General features: G+C 39.5%; 1 protein-coding gene across 2 annotated transcripts in view; it reads left to right on the plus strand.

Moving 5' to 3' along the window:
* Positions 1–1022: 1022 nt before the first annotated feature.
* ANKAR (ankyrin and armadillo repeat containing) overlaps positions 1023–19083 on the plus strand; it is a 74610-nt gene continuing 56549 nt past the window's right edge. Inside the window, exons 1-5 of one of the 2 annotated variants that reach the window (XM_086719125.1) lie at positions 1023–2768; positions 4865–5508; positions 13972–14409; positions 15833–15996; positions 16893–16996. In XM_086719125.1, the coding sequence (XP_086575251.1) occupies positions 4908–5508; positions 13972–14409; positions 15833–15996; positions 16893–16996 (1307 nt within the window). In that variant the 5' untranslated portion in view covers positions 1023–2768; positions 4865–4907. The remainder of the gene's footprint in view (positions 2769–4864; positions 5509–13971; positions 14410–15832; positions 15997–16892; positions 16997–19083) is intronic. The other variant, XM_086719126.1, reaches the window with a different exon arrangement.

The following is a 19083-nucleotide window of genomic DNA, read 5'->3' on the forward strand; positions in this document are numbered from 1 at the left end:
AAATGTGTCCATCCACCCATCAAAAAGCTGTGCCTCCACCTGCTTTCTGTATCCCAACCCTTGCCTGTCTCGTCAGCCCCTCTTTTATAGGATCCTTCCTATCAACGTTTAAAGGAGTCTGGTCTAACCAATGTAAAATGCACATACCTAGTTCTATATTTTCCTCTGCTTACCATCTCTTGCCTCCTATCCATACTCCATCCTCTCCACCTTTTCAGCTCCACTCCAGCCTTACATCCGCCCACATTAGTTGTGACCACCATACCAAGGTCACTGGCGTCTATCCCCAATCAGTGCTGACACCCTTTCTGGATCTGTTCAGAGTACTTCGATTCTTTTAATCTTAGTGGGAAAGCAGTTTCAGGATACTGACAAACAGAAGTCTGTTGGACACTTTCACATGCCCTGAATTTATCCCCTGGTAAATGCAATGTCTAAACCATATTTAAATACTACTTTAATGGCTTTCATCCCTTTACCTGAAGGCAGACAACTTCCAGTATCTATGTGGTCCTGAGCACCAAACTGACATTGCTCTTTATTAGAAGTAGATAAACTAAGAGGTTTGCCTAGCGGCCTAGATTTGAATATAGTAACAATTTTTAATAATAACAATATAGTTCAACACTAAAAAGATCTATCATCTATATTGTGATGACTATGTAAGCAGGCACTACTTTATGAGCTTTACATGTATTGATCCAGTTGAATCTGTAGGGAATTTCCAGGTCATCTCCAGCAGAATACTTGTGTGTAGGTGTTTTGTTTTGTTTATTCCTCAGAGGGCCTGGTTTCTTTTTAGAACCTTCTTACTACTAAATTCCATAAGCCTGGGATGAGGATCTGTGTTAGTCCTTAAACAATTTTTCCCAAGATTTGAAACAGTTGGAACAAACCATCTAGGTACCTGAGCAAAAAACTTTTAAGTAGAAGAATTTACATACATTGTTCATAAGTGCAAACATGCAAATCTCTTAAAGAAGCAGGGATTTTTTCACATCCCCTGCCCTGAACAGCAATCATAAATTTTTAATACTACCTCCGTAGCAGCTGAAATAATGACATGGTTGGACTAAGAAATTCTGCCCCCAAATGTTATAAAACCACCTTGTTGGCAAACTCTGTGGAAAAGTTGAAGTTATCCCCCTTGAGGTAGCAGCAACAGCCAATGAAGTTGGGCATTCCCCTATTCACAAAACACTTCTCTTGGCTTCTGTGACTAATCTTGGTCTTCATGACAGCTGTCTCTGTGTTCTTTGGTAACTCCATCCTCTCCACCTAACCTTTAAATATTAAATTTCTCAGGTCTCCCATCCTAGGTTCTGAGCTTTTTTTCTCAGTTCTTTCCCTCAATGATTTCAGCCACCCCCTTGGCTTTTGTCACGGTAAGACTGCCCAAATGTATGCATCTACTGCAGGCTGCCATTCTAACCCGAGTTGTATATCTACAGCATATATGGCATCTCTACTTGGGTTCTCTTACAAATATATCAAGGTCAGTATGTCCACAGCTGAACTCTTAATCTTGCCTTGATCTCCCATTTCTCCTGACAAATTTGGGTGCCACCTGGACAACCACTCTCTTTTTGAACACTCAACGCCCATTCAGTCTGTTGCCACTTCATTATTTCTCGAATCCATCCACAGCGCTGCATCTCCGCTGCCACCGCACTAGTCTGTACCTAGCATCTACTGCCACCAACCCAGCCTAAACTTTTACAATGAAGCTCAGAATCATCAACTCAGCGACCCGGGTGATCTGGCCCTCATCTGCCTCTATGGCCAGTTTTGTGCCCACGTCTCTCTAGTTCTTTAACCAAGGTTTTGTTTGGTTTCTCAAAAAGTTCAACTTTCTTCTCAACTGGATTCTTCATCACCTGTTGTGCCCCGTATCTGGAAAGCTATTTCTCCAACTCCACTTGGATAGCTCTTTTTCATCTTCCAGGCTCAGCTTAAAATATCACTTCCACTGGGCACCCCTTCCGAGCCCCTGGTTTTGGTTAGCCTTCCTTCATATGCTATCATTACATCTCACATTATCACCCTGTTTCAAAATACTTGTATGATCATCTGTGTAACTGGAAACACCTTGAGGTTTTGTGTCTGTCCTGCCCTCCAGCGGTCTCCAACTCCTGGCACAGTGCCTGGCTCATAATAAACGTTCCATAAATATTTGCTGACTGAAAGAATGATGATGGAGGTAGGATTCCAACTCAGGACTCCTTCGGGGCCTGGAGCCTTCATCTCTGCCACTCTGGTTTTGCGTTTTCATAGAGACAAATCGTGAAAGGGAAAAGTAATGGGGAAGCACGGTGCCCAGAACACGCAGCGGGACTGAGTTTTAAAGAACGGAGGGGCTGGGACACCTGTACGGGAAATTTCAGCAGTGCGGTGTGACCGCGGAGCGGGGGAAGGCCCTACGTGCCGGCGGACACGGGCGCCCCCTTGCGGCGCAGCCGGGCTATCCTCGCGCCAGAACTACCGGCTTCCACACGCAGATCTCCCGCTAGAAGCAGAGGACGCCCGGGAGGGTCGACGGAGTGCGCTGGGCAAGCAGCCCTCCGCAGGGAGTCTCCTCAGGGGGACTGCCTTCAGATCCCACCCGCAGCGGTTCCCCCCTGCTCTCGCCCACGCGGGGCTCCGGACGGTGGATTCTGGCCCAGGGAGAAGCCATTCGAGACGGCCACCGTCCCTGGCCTCCAGGAATATTCTAAGGACCAGTGTGGACGCAGTCTCCCTCTCCTGGACAAGGAAACAATCATTTCAAAGTAGGTTTCTTCCCTTCCCTTGTCCTTGCCTTTTTCTCGCGTCCATGTGGGCATAGGTCTTGGACAAACCTGGCTTGGCTCTAATTCCGAAGGTATGAAACCATAGGCACAGTCTGTAAACTTCCTAGTCTCCATTTCTGCGTCTACCTAGTGGGGATACCAACGCCTATCTCAAAGAGCTGGGTTCTCCAAGTGTCCTGCCCGAATTAGCAGTATGGACATCATCTCTAATCTTTCAGAAATGCAGATTCCCTGGCTCACTCCAACCGACTGAATCAGAAATTCTACAGCAAGTTCCAACAACCTGTTTTAACAAGCCCTAGAGGTTTCAATACAGGCTAAATGTTGAGAATCACTATATAAGAAGGGCCAATTAAATGAAATAAATAAAATACTATGTAGAAAGAACTGGACAAATAGTAGATGCTCAAAAAACAGTGCTTATGATCATTATTTTTCCAGGAACAGAAAGGCATTTAGTTACATAGAAGCAGAAAGTTAAGCAGGCTCTTCTTGTCTTTCCTTTTCCTTTAAGCAGGTCTTTATTTTCTTGCTTTTAAAAAAACTGAAAACAGGGGCGCCTGGGTGGCGCAGTCGGTTAAGCGTCCGACTTCAGCCAGGTCATGATCTCGCGGTCCGTGAGTTCGAGCCCCGCGTCAGGCTCTGGGCTGATGGCTCGGAGCCTGGAGCCTGTTTCCGATTCTGTGTCTCCCTCTCTCTCTGCCCCTCCCCCGTTCATGCTCTGTCTCTCTCTGTCCCAAAAATAAATAAAAACGTTGAAAAAAATTAAAAAAAAAAAACTGAAAACAAAACAAATCTACAAAAAGCCTTCTCCAACAAAAAAGGAATAGATACGCAACAGTAGCTTCTCTATCAACATTTCTTTTTGACATACTTCTTAGTGTCTTTTGACTTCTTTTGAAAAGCAGAATATGATTAATGTTAAAGGCATTTTCTTTTAATGTTTATTTGTTTTGAGAGAGAGAGAGAGAGAGAATGCGTGAGAAGGGGCAGAGAGATAATGGAGAGAGAATCCCAAGCAGGCTCTGCTCTGATATCACAGAGCCCTACATGGGGCTGAATCTCCCAAACCATGAGATCATAACCTGAACAGAAATCAAGAGTAGGATGCTTAACTGAGCCACGCAGGTGCCTCAAGGTTAAAAGTTTTATTATTTTATTTTAACTCAAATTTCAACTTTCTTATGGTGCAATTAGCTTAAGATTGAAAATTGTAATAGAACTACCATATGACCCAGCAATTCCACCTCTGGGTATTTAACTGCAGAAAATTAAAACACTAACTCAAAATGATATATGCACCCCCATCTTCACTGTAGCATTATTTACAACAGTCCAGATATGGAGACAACATAAGTGTCCATCAGTAGATGAATGGATAAAGAAAATGTGGGTAATGTGTACAACAGAATATTCAGCCATAAAAAAGAATGAAATATTGCTATTTGCAACAACATGGGTGGACTTTTAGGGCATTATGCTAAATGAAATAAGACAGAAAGACAAATACTGTATGATCTCACTTATATGTAGAATTAAAACACACACACACACACACACACACACACACACACACACACACACACAAGTTCATAAATACAGGGAACAGATTGGAACAGATTGGTGGTTGCCAGAGGAGAGGGTTGGGGGGTAGGTGAAGTTTGAAGGGAGTCAAAAGTACAGACCTCCAGTTATAAAATAAATGAGTCATGGGTTGTAATGTACAGCATGACAACTACAGTTAATACTGCATTGCATATTTGAAAAGTTGTTGAGATAGCAAATCTTAAAAGTAGGTATTACAAAAAACAATTTTGTTACTATGTATGGTGTTGATGTTAGCTAGACTTATTGTGATCATTTCAAAATATCTACAAATATTGAATCATTGTGTTGTAGACCTCAAACTATTATAATATTGTATGACAACTGTACCTCAATTGTTAAAAATGTTATTAAAACAAGACTGAAAATGTAATGGTTGATCATGAAACAACCTAATAAAGGTGCAGATTTATTTCTTGAGAAATCTAGCTTCATTACCATGACAAATTTCATTGCCTTTTTCTTTTTAGTCATTGCAGAAACTTCAGAAAGGACACCTACAATTAATTAGAAATGTTAAGATTGCCCAAAAAAGGATTACCTAGATTTGATCAAATTCAAGATGAAGAAACCTACCTGGAAAACTTATCCGTACAGAGAAATGCTTCTGTTTTTTTTGAAAAATATGATCGGAGTGAAGTACAAGAGTTGCTAACTACTGCCTTAGTCAGCTGGTTGTCTGCCAAAGATGATGTCCGCTCTCAGTTGGACATCCCATGTGGAATTATGAGTCAAATGAATAATGTCAGTTTCTCCACTGCAATCCTTCTGACTCCTGTGGACCCTGTTGCCCTCTTAGACTATAGAGAAGTTCATCAAATTATAAGGGAGTTGGCTGTTGGAATTTATTGCTTTAATCAAATTCCCTCAGTCAGTTTAGAAGCTAATTATGATCAGAGTTCTTCTTGTCAATTACCACCAGCTTATTATGATACCAGAATTGGGCAAATTCTGATCAATATTGACTACATGCTGAAAGCACTGTGGCATGGAATATACATGCCCAAAGAAAAACGAGCCAGATTCTCTGAATTATGGCGTACTATCATGGACATTGATCCAGATGGGAAGCCTCAAACAAATAAAGATATTTTTGCAGAGTTTAGTGCAGCAGGTAAGAGAATTTAATATGTTTTATTAGAAGCCGTCTTTTTAATTTAGTAATTTATCTTTGGCTCAGTTTTACGTATTTAGTCACATTTCTTAAAAGAGATATTTTGAACTCCAAAGAATCTTTTCAATAAACCTTTCATTTTTTTCAATGGCACCAAAATTATGTTTAAGTCTTGCGTCTTTCATCTTAACCTCCAACTTCTGCAGAACAGATCAGATTTCAAATACTTGATAGAGTTTTCAGTTTATGCCTTTTCTTACACAGCCTAAGTAGGAAAATCAGTAATAGAGTCAAGAGTAGAATTGGAATGCAATGAGAAAAATCTCTGAACTTGAAAACAAAATGATTGCCAGTTTGGTTAGTCATCTATAATGCCATTTTTGTAAATCTCAAAAATGAATGATATGAAAGTTGAAGTTAAGGATCAATGTGCATCAATGATCTAAGCTTTGGTATTTTAGTAGCATTTGGTTTAATAAGTATTTTTGGTTCACCTAATTTTTAAATTCCTTCTTTTTTTTTTTATTTTTTAAAATGTGTAGTTATTTTTGAGACCGAGAGAGGCGGGGGAAGGGGGAGAGAGACAGAGCAAGAGGGAGACAAGAGTCTGAAGTGGGATCCAGGTTCTGAGCTGTTAGCTCATGAACCTTGAGATCATGAGCTGAACGGAGGTAGGGTGCTTAATGGACTGAGCCACCCAGGCACCCCTTAAATTCCTTCCTTCTTAGGGCCTGACTTCTCTAAAGCCTGTATATTCACAATAGGTACCACTAAATCCTGTGCATCTCCTCAGCAAATGTAAATTTTTTATTCTTAAAAAAAAAAAAAAATTCCTGTAAGTTCCTTGGTAGCAGGCCAAATGGAATGGAGAGTAAAATGGAAAATGTGTGCTCCAGACAGTATTCCCGACTACTTTCGCTGATTAAATATATCTAATCATTTTCTAAATAGATTTCCAGTTTGTGGGCACAGGCTTTAAAGAGAAGTCTCAATTCAGTTAAAAATGTACTAGAATTTCACTTGACTGGAGGAAAGAGCACAGCAATAGATTTTATATAGATTTTAATCTCATTGGAAACTGGAAAAGGATGACAATTTGTCTTCAGAAATAAAATGTCACTCAGACGCTTCCTTTCTTGACTATTCTGAGAACAAATTTGTTGATTTGTGTATTGCATGTAATTGTTTGCACTTTATGGGGTTGATATTCAAAATATAAGATTTTCAATCTTTATTCAGTGTGTTTTTATACATAATCTTAATATGGCAATAAGTTTCTGCATAACCTTACTAAGGAAGAAAAGAATTAATATTCTCCCCTAATTAGCCACATTTCCCTTGGCTAAATAGATCTAATAACAGAAGCTTTTAATGATCAATTAGGTGGAAAAGAACCACTTTTTATCTGAATTGTACATGTAATTGAGGAGAAAATTACCTGAAAAAGACTTTAGTTTGTCAATATAAATCTGGTTACTAAAGCAAATGCCCTGAAAACAAAATTTATTGTTTCTTAGCGTCTCAATAAAATGTGGAAGAATTGTGATCATTTGAATATTTAATACAGTTAATGGTAAGGTAGTTTCATGGAGTTTTCTTATTTTTCCTTCTGTCATTGATAGCTAAATAAAAAATTATACATACACATACAAAATATACATATATATGTTCAAAAAGGACTCTAGTTTGATTTATTCATTTCACAAATATTCACTGAGTTTTTATTTCTAGCTTAGACACAAAAGTAAGTCTGATGTCAAGAACAAGTAAACAGGAAGCTTACATACACATAAGCTCCATGAAAAAGAAGACCCTTACCTGCCCTGTTTATCCCTATGTTTTGTGCCTAAGATAGTCCCTGATACAAAGTAGGCATCAACAGATATTTGTTAAATTGAATTAACTGAATTGAGTTTAATTGAATCAATGAAGAATTAAATGGGAACAGGGGTGTTACACAGCTTGAGGGGATTTCTACCATTACCAGTTGATCAGATTGGAAATTAAGTCTAGCATGGATGTCCCAGAGGGATTTAATAACTGAACTGAGGGAGCAAGTCCTCAGCAAGCATGTCACAGATAGATAGATCAGCTCAAAGTTTTGACTAAAGTGTCCAATCAGGATGATGTACAATGACTACAATTGGATGGTCATTCCCCAACCACCACATTCAGAACTATACACCACTGAACACTTCTGAATTTGGGCTAAGACGTAAACCACAGAAGTGCTTGTTTGCTACTTATGCTATTTACTGTATCTACCACTGGACTGCTGTGAAGTTCAAGTGCCTGAGAATAAGGTTTGCTTGATGGCAGTGAGGCAGCCTGACTCACCTGCTCTGGGTTGGGTTTTCAGAGATGTTTCAGGCTCTGTAGCCTTACTGTACTAGCAAGCAGTACAGTCTCTTGAAGATGGTATTTCTGTGTCTCAAAGGTAGTTTAGATAGCTAATAGCTCTCATTTCCATGCAGGGTAATCAACTTCTGTTGAGAGCAGTCTCCAAGAGTAGTGAGTATAAGGCAGAAATTCTCCTCTTGTGGGTGAGAATTATTCAATCTGTGGCGTTGGTGGAGTAAGGACTAATGCCACCTGGCTTGGTGCAGAGTACCATAGGATTGGAGGGTCACTGGCTTCTGAAAGATTATAGCTATAACTGGAACTAACAAATCCCTTCTTGTTGTTCAAGTATTTGAAGTGAGAAGGCTGAAGCAATGAAAAATATTGCCAGTAATATCTAGTGAATTCCATTCATTTCTGCATTCCCTTGACAGTTCCCTCTTAAAGGACACTGACACTTTGGCATGACGTAGCTGCATTGTTGAAGAGAATATGACATGGTCAAAGTCTTAAAAACACATTTCAGTGTTTTCCTAGAAGTAGTATCATTGCTGGTAGTTTACAATCTCCAAGGCTAGATCAGGTAATGTAAATAAATTAAGATGTCATTTTGGTAGTTGATGACACTTCTATCCTGGAAGTTGTCCACTAATCCATTTGCTAATCACTGGAAGACAGCAGGGAACATTGCACAAGCCAGATGATGTTTCTCTGTAATTGAATTGGCCAAGATGTGTCTGGGAAACTAAGTTGCATGGTTTGCCTTTCCTGATCGAGATGATGGCAAGAGCTTTATGAAGAATTTGAGCTCTACAGATGTTAAGGATCAGCAGATATTGATAGTGGTTTCCAATGATGTTTGAGACTTGACAATTCTGACAAAAATTGGGTTTGCTTTTCTTCCCTTTTTACGAAGATTACTTGGAATCATCATTCCCACCTGGCATTTGTCAAGCAAGGCAAGGGCCAGAGCTGAGAGATTTGACTGGTAAAGAAACAACAAGCCCTTTTGAGAGTCACATATTTAGGTGGAAACTTTCATCATAGAAGTCAAATTCTGGAGAGTGATCTGGGTTAGAGGTACATACTAAGGAATCATTCACATATGAAAGTCTGAAAAGCCTTTGGATCATTTGGTGAGAATATCAATAATAATAAGGGACAAGGCCATGATAGGAGGGAGCATATGTCCTACTGTGTAAGAACAGAGAGCTTCTGGTTAGTGGATGACAAAATTGAATATATCATGTGACTTCATGGCCCACCATCTGGTCTCTTCAGCCCAACTATTGTATCTGAGGCTACCCCAATAAGGATCCTCTCAGAGTGATGCTCCTGGTTAACAGGATCAGAGACAGGTAGAGATGTTCTAATCAAGTTGTAGGGGGAGTGGGGGAGCACCCAGAGACTAACTGCCTACATTTTCAGGGATGATATTAAAAATACTTAACCACCAGTACAGCATGATCACTGAGCAATAAGAACAGACATCAGCCATAATGTTGGAGTAGGATCTCAGAGACCTCTTGTTTGTCACAGGTAGCCTTTGCTGGATCATGAAGCTTTCCAGGAGATCCCAGGGGAGGGAGGTATTCAAACAGCTTGGGGCTATAGCAATTCAGTTTACCAAACAATAAGAAAGGGATCAATATTTTTACAACCGATGTGGCCATATTGATACATGTCAGCTAAATATCAGCTCCAGACAGTTCTACTTAATTCTCCTTTCCTGGCTGGGAACCCATGTCTAGACTAGTTGTGACTCTGATCCCTTTTTCACTGTATATGAGTGAAGCTGGAAATCTTTCCAAATTCAGTCACTCCACCACCATGTGCCCTTGGGGAAAGTGCTGTTACATTAAAGCACTTTGTAATATTGGCTGTCAGGCCATCAAAGATGAGCATCATACCAAGACAGAGATTTTTTTCTCCCTTACTATGCTTGGGAGTCTGCTGAAGCACCAGCAGCATCAGCATGCTTCAGGCACTGTAACAATGGTGTAGTGCAAACAATGGTATATGACCAAGCAGAATGCACACCAGACCTTTACGGGAACAGGAACAGGTACGGGCTCCCCATCATGCACCACATTTGGAACATCGCTGTGAAATCTTGCACAGCCCAAGTGTCAGACTTGGGGAAAGGAACCCAGACTCTTAGATTGTGGGGCTTTTTATATTTCATGATCAGGGAAACAGCAGGTCAGAGGCCAGGTACAAAGGCAATGTGTATTAGCCTAGCTTACCCCCAAATTAGAGCCTGAAATGGGGGCTTAAATCAGGGTAGATTATAGGAAATAACTCTAAGGAACAGAAGTGGGGGGCAGGAAAAGTGAATAGAAAAGGAGGAAACATCAATCCAAGGATGTGCTGCTGAGCTTTCATTAAGATCCATTTTGTAAGGACTCTGAGGAATCCCATAGAATACACTTCAGAATTGTCAGCCCAAGGGATGGAAGAGGGCAGTGTGTATCCCCTGACTCCCCCTCCTGGATTGGTCAAAGGTTGCTCCCTCACTCTCCAGATTTGTTCTTGCATTGGAATGACTGGATGGGTTCCATCAGAAGTCTAACACAGCAGTGGTAGAGAAGTCCCAGGGTAAAAATAAGAGCCATGTGGTGCATCTGAAGCAAAGCACAGTTACATCTTTGTGAAGCTGGTTAGGGCAACAACAGCTAGAGTGAAAAATACAGTCTGGGAGGAAGTGAGGTAGAAGTGTCTGATAAACAGAGTGACTCTTGGAACCTTGGCCCCAGCTCTATCCTCAGTGTTTGAGGATGATGCTCAACAGAGGGAATGCTCAGAGGAATGCTCAGAGAGGGAATGCCACTCCTCCACTGACTTGACCAGGAAACTGGGGTCCAAGCCTTGTAGTTGTGGCTATACAAGGGCAAGCTAGCAGCAAGAATTTCTATATCATCATCCATATTTGGGGAAGTGGCACCTCCTCTCTTGGCATGACTGAGAGACTGGGCTCAAGTCTTGCAACTGCCCATGTCACTGCTCTCAGAAAACGATAGCAACAGCAGTAGAGAAGGAGAATCCCAAACTCCGGTCATATTACCTAGTTTTCTGTAGGGGATTTTAATTTCTTGATCTGAATAATTCTTGGATTCTTCAATGTATTACATAAGGTTTGTAGGATGAGAGGAAAGAAGGAAAAACATATTTTTGTGATAGAAAAATGTGGGAGTGACTTTTAGTTAAGACACACACACACACACACACACACACACACACCAAAGACCTTGTTTAATACTACAACTGGAAGTGAATTGGGTTTGTTTGTTTTTTGGTTTTGTTTTTTATGCCTCTGCTTATTCCCTGCCCTTTTATCTGTAATGCCCTCCTCCTGCCACTTTACCTCACCCTTCCCCATTCTTCCCCAGGTCATTGTTTCCCTTCTCAAGACTTGATTCAGACACAGCCTCCTCTGTCCTATGCACACTGTATCATTTAGTATTGAAATTACTGATTTCATCTCTGTCTCCTGTATTAGCCCTTAAGCTCCTTCTCAAGAGCACAGAAAAAATGTCTTTTTTGTTTTTAAATTCTCAGCACCTTATAGAGCGCTTGCAGATAGTAAACTTTCAATACTTGTGGAAATTAAGTGGTTAATAACAATAGAATGTGAAAGAAAAGGTATTGAAGGAGACTCTTGGGCTTCTAGTTTGAGGAACTGATAGATAAATAGAATCATTAACCATGACAGAATGAAAAGAAAAGCAGATTGGGGGGAGATCAAGGATGAATTTAGTTTGGGAGTGCTTCTGTGACGTTCAGATAAAGATAAGAACTAGGCATTGAAAAAGAATTGAGTTCAGGAGCAAAAAGCAGGGCAGGAGATAAGATTAAATTAGCATAGTATAGAGGTTAAAACAATGGAATCTCGTGTTTCCCCTCCCTGTCCTCCAAATTCAGTTATATCCAATTTTTCTATTAAATCCTTTTTCATTTTCTACATTATTATGACTTTGTACATATCTGATTTGTATAACATGCTGTGATCACACTTCCTCTAATAACTTTTATTTTTTGTGACATGAACAACTGTGTCATTAAAACAAATTAGTTCAGTTTTCCGATTCAGCCCCAAACTTTTGAACAGCAATATCGAACTCCTCTCAGTACAGCGAAATATCAGGTAGCGCAGCAATTCCATTTTTTCCCTTAGCGATGTCTCAGTCCACACCTTCCTTCATTCTCCTATGTACGCGTGAACTGACTGGTATCTTTTCCAGGCAATTTCTCTTCCGGTTCTCCAAAATCCTTTCTCCCTTTCTCGACCCTCGCAGCCCTGCCCGCCCGCCCGTCCTCCCGCCTTCCCTCCTCCCCTCCCCATTTCCACTCCCAGTCCAGGTCTTTCACCTGAGAGGTTTTCCTCATCTGTGTGGAAACACTTGCAATTTGTTCTCATTTAGAAGTGGGGCAGGAACAGGGCTTGCTGACTGCTACCACTGCACTGTAGTGATCGGGAAGAAACCCTGCCCCTTCACTGGGGAGCTTCTCCCCACATGTTGTATTAGTAGGTCTTTTCTCTTTGATCCATCGGTTTCCCGCAGACTCCCGCCTGGAGGGAGGGCGAGACTGGGGCCAGAGGAGGGGGAGGGGCTGAAATGTCCCCCTTTCAGCGCGCAGACTCACTTTGCCGGGTTTTCAGCTCAGCCTCTCCTCCCGGCCTTCAGCGGTGCTGCTCAAACCTTTTAGAGAGGAAGGGGAGGGGCTGTGCTGTCTGGGGAAGACGATCGGGGAGTTTCACTGCACCAATTCAGACTTCGAACCAATCTTTTTTTTTTCTTCTGCTGCTGCTGCTGCTTCTGTTTCTGCTCCGGGGGCCCCCCTCCTCCTCCCCCGTTCTCCCCCCCTCCCCCCCCCCCCCCCCGTAAATCTGACGTGACGATCTGTTAGATTCTACAGGCTTCCAATTTCTAAGCCTTCCTGACTTTCTGTGGGGAGAACTGACTTGCTGCCTGTTGGCCCCCAGCCACCTCAGGCTACAAAGTTTTAGGCGTGTCAACAATACTCTGGCTTATGTTTAGATTTTTTTTTAAGCTGTCAGAAATACTTTAATTTCTTTATAATTTCTTAAATTTTGCAAAAAGGAGGTGAATCATAGTGGCCACTTAAAAATCCAAGTGAGGGGTGCCTGGGTGGCTGAGTTGGTTAAGTGTCTGACTCTTGATTTTGGCTCCAGTCATGATCTCGCAGTTCGTGACTTCCATCTCCGCATTGGGCTCCGCACTTTCGGATCTTCTGTCTCCCTCTGCCTCTCTCTCTCTGTCCCTCCCTGCGCGGGCTCGCTCTCTCGCTCTTTGAAAAATAAATATTTTTAAAAAATAAAAATGTAAGTGTATTCTGCTTTTTTTTGGAGGGTTTTTTTTTAATAGATTTGAGGAAGGAAAAAGAAAAAGGCAAATTGATGTCTCATTTACACGTCTAAAGCACGTATGTTAACAAACGCCACATTTTCTGTGAAGTCATTTTGTGATTCTAAGCAGTTTTCTCAAGCTTAGATTAAGGGTAACATTCTAAGTGTAATTGTCTTTAAGAAGACAATTTGGCAGCAAGGAAGTCCTTAATTTCATCATAAATCGGAAGAAAATGTAACAGGAAATTTGTCATTGATAATAGAGAAAAATCGAGTTTTAATTCTTATTTATTTCATCACGAATAGTTAGCAGAAAAGTTCTTATTGTATATGTTTAGCTTCTGTTATCAGCAAAAACAAGAAATGTGTAATAATATAAGGCTTGGAAAAGAAAATTATACTTTTGGCCAAGTGAGAAACTGATGCCCTGTTTAAAGGGAAATCACATTTTCTTGTTCTTCTTTAGTTAACCCTGATTAAATATGGGACTTAGGTTGTTTCCATGGTATGGTGTTTCTTTCCTCCAAAGACAACGGAAATCTATTCTAATTCTACAAGCTTCCATCTTTCTTTACTCTGCTTAGTTAGCACCAATCAACCTGCTTTTCATCTTTAATAATTTTTTCGGCATCTCATCATCACTTTGTCACTTTAGTAGGATTTCAAGATGAAACCCAGTGTTCAATACACTCTATTTATCCAGAAGCCACATATGATGTTTTCACTATCCAAAATTTTTCTTTTTTACTGTTAAGGTTTGGTTGATATTACAAAGGATCCGGACTTTAATGGAATCTATGATGAAGACATGAATGAAGATCCAACATATGATCCCAACAGCCCTGAAGAAAAAGCTGTTTTTATGAAATATGCTGAAAATATTATGCTAAAATTGACATTCAGTACCATACAAGTTCAACAGTGTGAAAATGTTTTTATATTTGAAACAGCCTATTGGCTTACTAATGCTATAAAATGTAATCAGGATTATCTTGATATTTGTACCTATCAGAGACTACAGCAAAGATTATATCTTCAGAAAAAGGTTATTCAAAAACACTTTGAGAAGAAAACAGACCTCAGAAAAGGGATAGGATACCTAAAGTTAATATGTTTTCTGACTCCATTTCTACTGAGTTTGAAAAAGAAGATGAAAGTTCCATATTTAGATAGTCTGCTTCCACTTTTTTCAGGTAAAAGTATCACCACAGATCAAATATAAAATAATTATATGTATATATATATATATATATATATATATATATATATATGTTAAATTTATATTTAAATTCAATTTTGTCTGTAGTATTTGAGTCCACTCATGTAACCTAGCTGTAGCCTGTTAGAAAGAAAAACCAAAATTTAATGTCTCCTAAGTAGTTAAAAATATTTGGTATATGTACATAGTACTTGGTATACATTTATACTAATTATAAGGGCTATTGGAAGACTTTAAACATGTTCTGAGAAAAATAGGGAAATAGGCCATGTTCATGATGGAACAACACTGTGAATGTATCATATCTGATTCAAATTACTCTATCAATTCAATGTACTTCTTTTCAAAATCCCTATTGTGTTTTTCACGAAAGTTTAGAAATTGATTCTGTAATTAATATGGAGCAGTACAGGATCGTGAATGGTCTTACATTTCTGAAAAGGAGCTGAAAACATATTTTAAAACTTTACTAATGTGTCAGCACTATTATACACAAATAAACCAATGTAAGAGAAGAAAGCTGAAATAGGACCATACTTACATGGAATTTGACAGGACTGCAGGGCATACTGTTCCTCCCACCCAGATTAACACACAATTTATATATTTTCATTGGTGCCCAAACGTGCACCAATTATGGGAGCAATTATGGGAGGATGTCAGCCATATCTGTAATGTTTTATTACTTAGATTATTGGAAGCAAATATGACTGTTAATAGTTAAATCTAGGAGGTGGTATTAGGGTGTTATATTATTCCTTGTACTTTTCTGTACCTTTTACCTTTCTCAAAATGCATTATATACTTTTCATTAATGAAACCATATTCTGCTAACAAGTCAAAATATTGAATCTAATCCTTACTGGACTTTTAGAAAATTATTATTATTTTTTTTAATAAATGTTATATGTGGATTTTATTACTTTCCAAAAAAGTGAGCTGGTTTGATTTTTTTTTTTTTTTTTTTTTTTTTTTTTTTTTTTTTTTGTCAGTGAGGGATACCCACCTATTTCTCATTAGTGTCTCTTTTTGCCTAAACCAGCTCAGGTTAAGTTTTTATTTATTTAGCCAAAGATTCTCTGAGGCAGAGTTTCAAATCTTTTCTGACAATTGGAGGTAAGATACTAGTCTTAAGCTCACACATAGAATAATGTTTTAACTAGTCTCTTGAAATGTCTGTACAATGAAACTACAGAAAATGCCCAAAATGTGTGATATATTTTCATGTTTAAAATATATACTAAGACTATGATTTTATAGACTGTAACTGCCAAGATTTTCAGTTAATATGGAGTTTTCTTCAGTTGGTTTATGTAAATGAGAATCCAGATCTCCAAAATATGATTGTTTATATGCTGTTTTCACTTTTTAAATAAAAGTTTCTTTTTATTTTGGAGATGACAAGGTCAAGACAGAGCGAGAACTGCCTCCATTTATTTATGGGCGAGATTTTAAATGCCAGCATTTTCACTACAAAGAGGATCAATATTTTCATGTTCATGGAGGAATTGAATTTGATATCAGCACACCTTCAGTTGAGAATGCTTTGGAAGACTTTAAGGTTTAAATTATTATTGTTCCTGAAATGGTTTGTCATTTCCCAGCGCTTTTATCTCATTCTCCATCCATAAAGAGTCTCTTGCTGGCACAGGCACTAGGCAGCTCTCCAAATGATTATCTTCCTAACTCACTAGTTTTTTCATACATTATGTAACACACATGAATTAAGTCCAACTACCCTAAGGTAGTATGTGAAGTGTCAGAGATAAAATGACAGATAAGCTAGGTACAGCTATCTTCATAGAATTTATAGATCTCAAATGGACTATATTTGCGCTAAAATTGTTGATCAAAGAATACAGTAGACATCCCTCAACATTCACTATACACTTTCCTTGAAGAAATCTTCCATTTTCCTTGAAGATTAGTTTTAAAACACAGATCCTCTAGAGTTTAAGAACAGTAATTTCATCTAGAATTTAATATAAACATTATACATGTGAATTGTCATTGCTTTTCTACCTTCTTTATATTTTCTTTTGTATTTTTTCCTCCCTCCTGAAGTAGGAACTGGATACGTGCAAATATTATTAGGGTTTTATGGGATATTATATTAAAAATTTATCATTTACGTGTACAAAATTTCATCTAAAATAAACCATAATTGATGGGGCACCTGGGTGGCTCAGTCAGTTGAGCACCTGACACTTGATTTTTGGCTCAGGTCATAATCCCAGGGTCGTGGGATAGAGCTCATGTCAGGCCCCATGCTGGGTGTGGGGTCTGCTTAAGGTTCTCTCTCTCTCTCTCTCTCTCTCTCTCTCTCTCTCTCTCTCTCCCCCCATTCCCAACTTGTGCATGCATGCATTCTCTCTATATATCAAATTAAAAAGAAAAAGCTATAATTGTTTAGACTTATTTAAAGATATGTTTTTAATAATATAACTCATATTTTAGAATAATTTAGAAAAAATACGGGATTGTGCTGCTAATACATTTGTTGAAGATTTAGGATACAAAGAACATTACTCAATACCAGTCATGGAAGTTAACGGAAAAAGGTAAGGAACTTTTCAGTAATTATTCACAGTAGTGACAACCTGTTGAAAGTTAGGAGAAAACAAGGAAAGTGTCAAAATGCAAAGGCTAACTTAATACCTCAGCATGGAGATCCTAGCACAATAACGCCTGTGACTGAAATAGTCAACAAAATAAATAATATATTTATTACTTCATGCACTTTGGTACATTCTGTGTAATAATCTTTAGAGATAGTGATTAGTTCTTATAATTAACATCGTTATTAAATGGGAATGGAGGTGAGGATCAAATCCTATGAGCCTACTGAAAAGCAGTGGACTCAGCAAATACCCCTTTAGTTCCATAACAGATATGATTTAAAATCCTCTTCCTCTGCTGGGTCTTGTTACGCCTGCCAATTTTTGAAGCGGTGTGTCTTTCTTAGTATTGCTAGGATCTTTATGTCTTGTGTTCTTGGGTTTCCATGTCTTGGATACTGAAGTTTATGGAAAGTAGAGTAGGGGCATTACTATTAGGAGGTAGAGACTTGAGATTTAAAAGCATATAGGAGGGGCACCTGGGTGGCGCAGTCGGTTAAGCGTCTGACTTCAGCCAGGTCATGATCTCGTGGTCCGTGAGTTCGAGCCCCGCGTTGGGCTCTGGGCTGATGGCTCAGAGCCTGGAGCCTGTTTCAGATTCTGTGTCTCCCTCTCTCTCTGCCCCTCCCCCGTTCATGCTCTGTCTCTCTCTGTCCCAAAAATAAATAAACGTTGAAAAAAAAAAAAACTTAAAAAAAAATAAAAGCATATAGGAGAGGTTTTTTTGTTTTCTGTTTTTTTAACGCATGGAAGTGGTTTAGAGACCAGGACCAAGTCTGGAACTCTGGAGAATAGCAGCTTTTAAATAGGGAGATGCAAAAGAGAGAACGAAGGAGTTGAGAAGGAATGATATAAGGAGGAGGACCAAGAAAGTACAATAGCATGGAAGCCAAATGGGGAGGAATTTTTAAATATGGAAATAGAGTAAAAGCATCAAATTCAACAGAGAAAAAGGCCAAGTCAACTTGAGACTGAAGACAGCACTCTAAATTCAGCAGTGACTTGGGAAGAGGATTAGTTCTGGCTTTAGGCTATGTTTAGTGAGCTGAAGGGTGAAGCTGGGGAGAGTTCATGTGATGTGAAGAAGACAAAGATTACACATGCATCTCCAAGATGCACGGTCGTGAGGAAAATAAGAGAAAGGAGGCAAAGGGAGAATCAGGATAAACAATGAAAGGTGGGTCTTTTCATTGAATACTGTCTGGATGCACACATAGTACTAGAGATGAAGTCAAAGACCATGTGGCTAATGACTTCCATGATTTTGGAGGGAATTAAGTAGTAGACCTCATGCCTCTAGAATGGACAGTTGGTGTGCATCTCGCTCGAGAAGGAATCCCTCATTCAGGGATCCAGCAACTGCTGACACATTCCATGTATAACACCTGCCAAAGTAAATAGTATTTCAGAAGCACCTCTGAATAACACTTTATCCCCCCAGGCTCCAGTGACTAGCTGGACACTAATGATCCTGAGGATGCAGGGAGGCAGCTGAGATAAAAGCTGTACTTGGTGAGAGGTTGTTATAGGTAAAGGAGTATGGTTGGCATAAGCCCACTGTCATTGAACAGTAAGAGATCCAGTCAAATTGTTTTAATGGGATACTATAGTAGAATGGTTCTCTAGTTTCTGACTAATGCACAACATTGGTCATCAATGTTGGTGAATTGCAGATAGATGGATTTGAATTTGCAGACTTGCAAAGGCAGCATGAGCTTGTTTCCCAGACCCAGGCAGCATGGAGTAAAAGTAAAAACCACAAGTGGAGTAATAATCAGTGTTTTCTTGGTTCCTGTAACAATTACTAGAGAATCTTCAGTTCCATAATATCCCCCCTACATAGTTATTTTAGGAATCTCATGCCAATGGATCAGCTCTCAGGTACTGTGAGATATCTTCAGTTTTCCTCTTTCCTGTCTGAGCAATCTGTCATGATCCACTCCTGGGCCCCTGGAGCTCAACAGACCCTATGAAGGCAACTCAACATTAATGCCATTGTTGTCTCTGACATCATTTCTCCTGGTTGTGGA

Source organism: Puma concolor, chromosome C1 (assembly GCF_028749965.1).
Source record: "Puma concolor isolate L17-30 chromosome C1, mPumCon1.1.hap2, whole genome shotgun sequence".
Classification (NCBI taxonomy): Eukaryota; Metazoa; Chordata; class Mammalia; order Carnivora; family Felidae; genus Puma; species Puma concolor.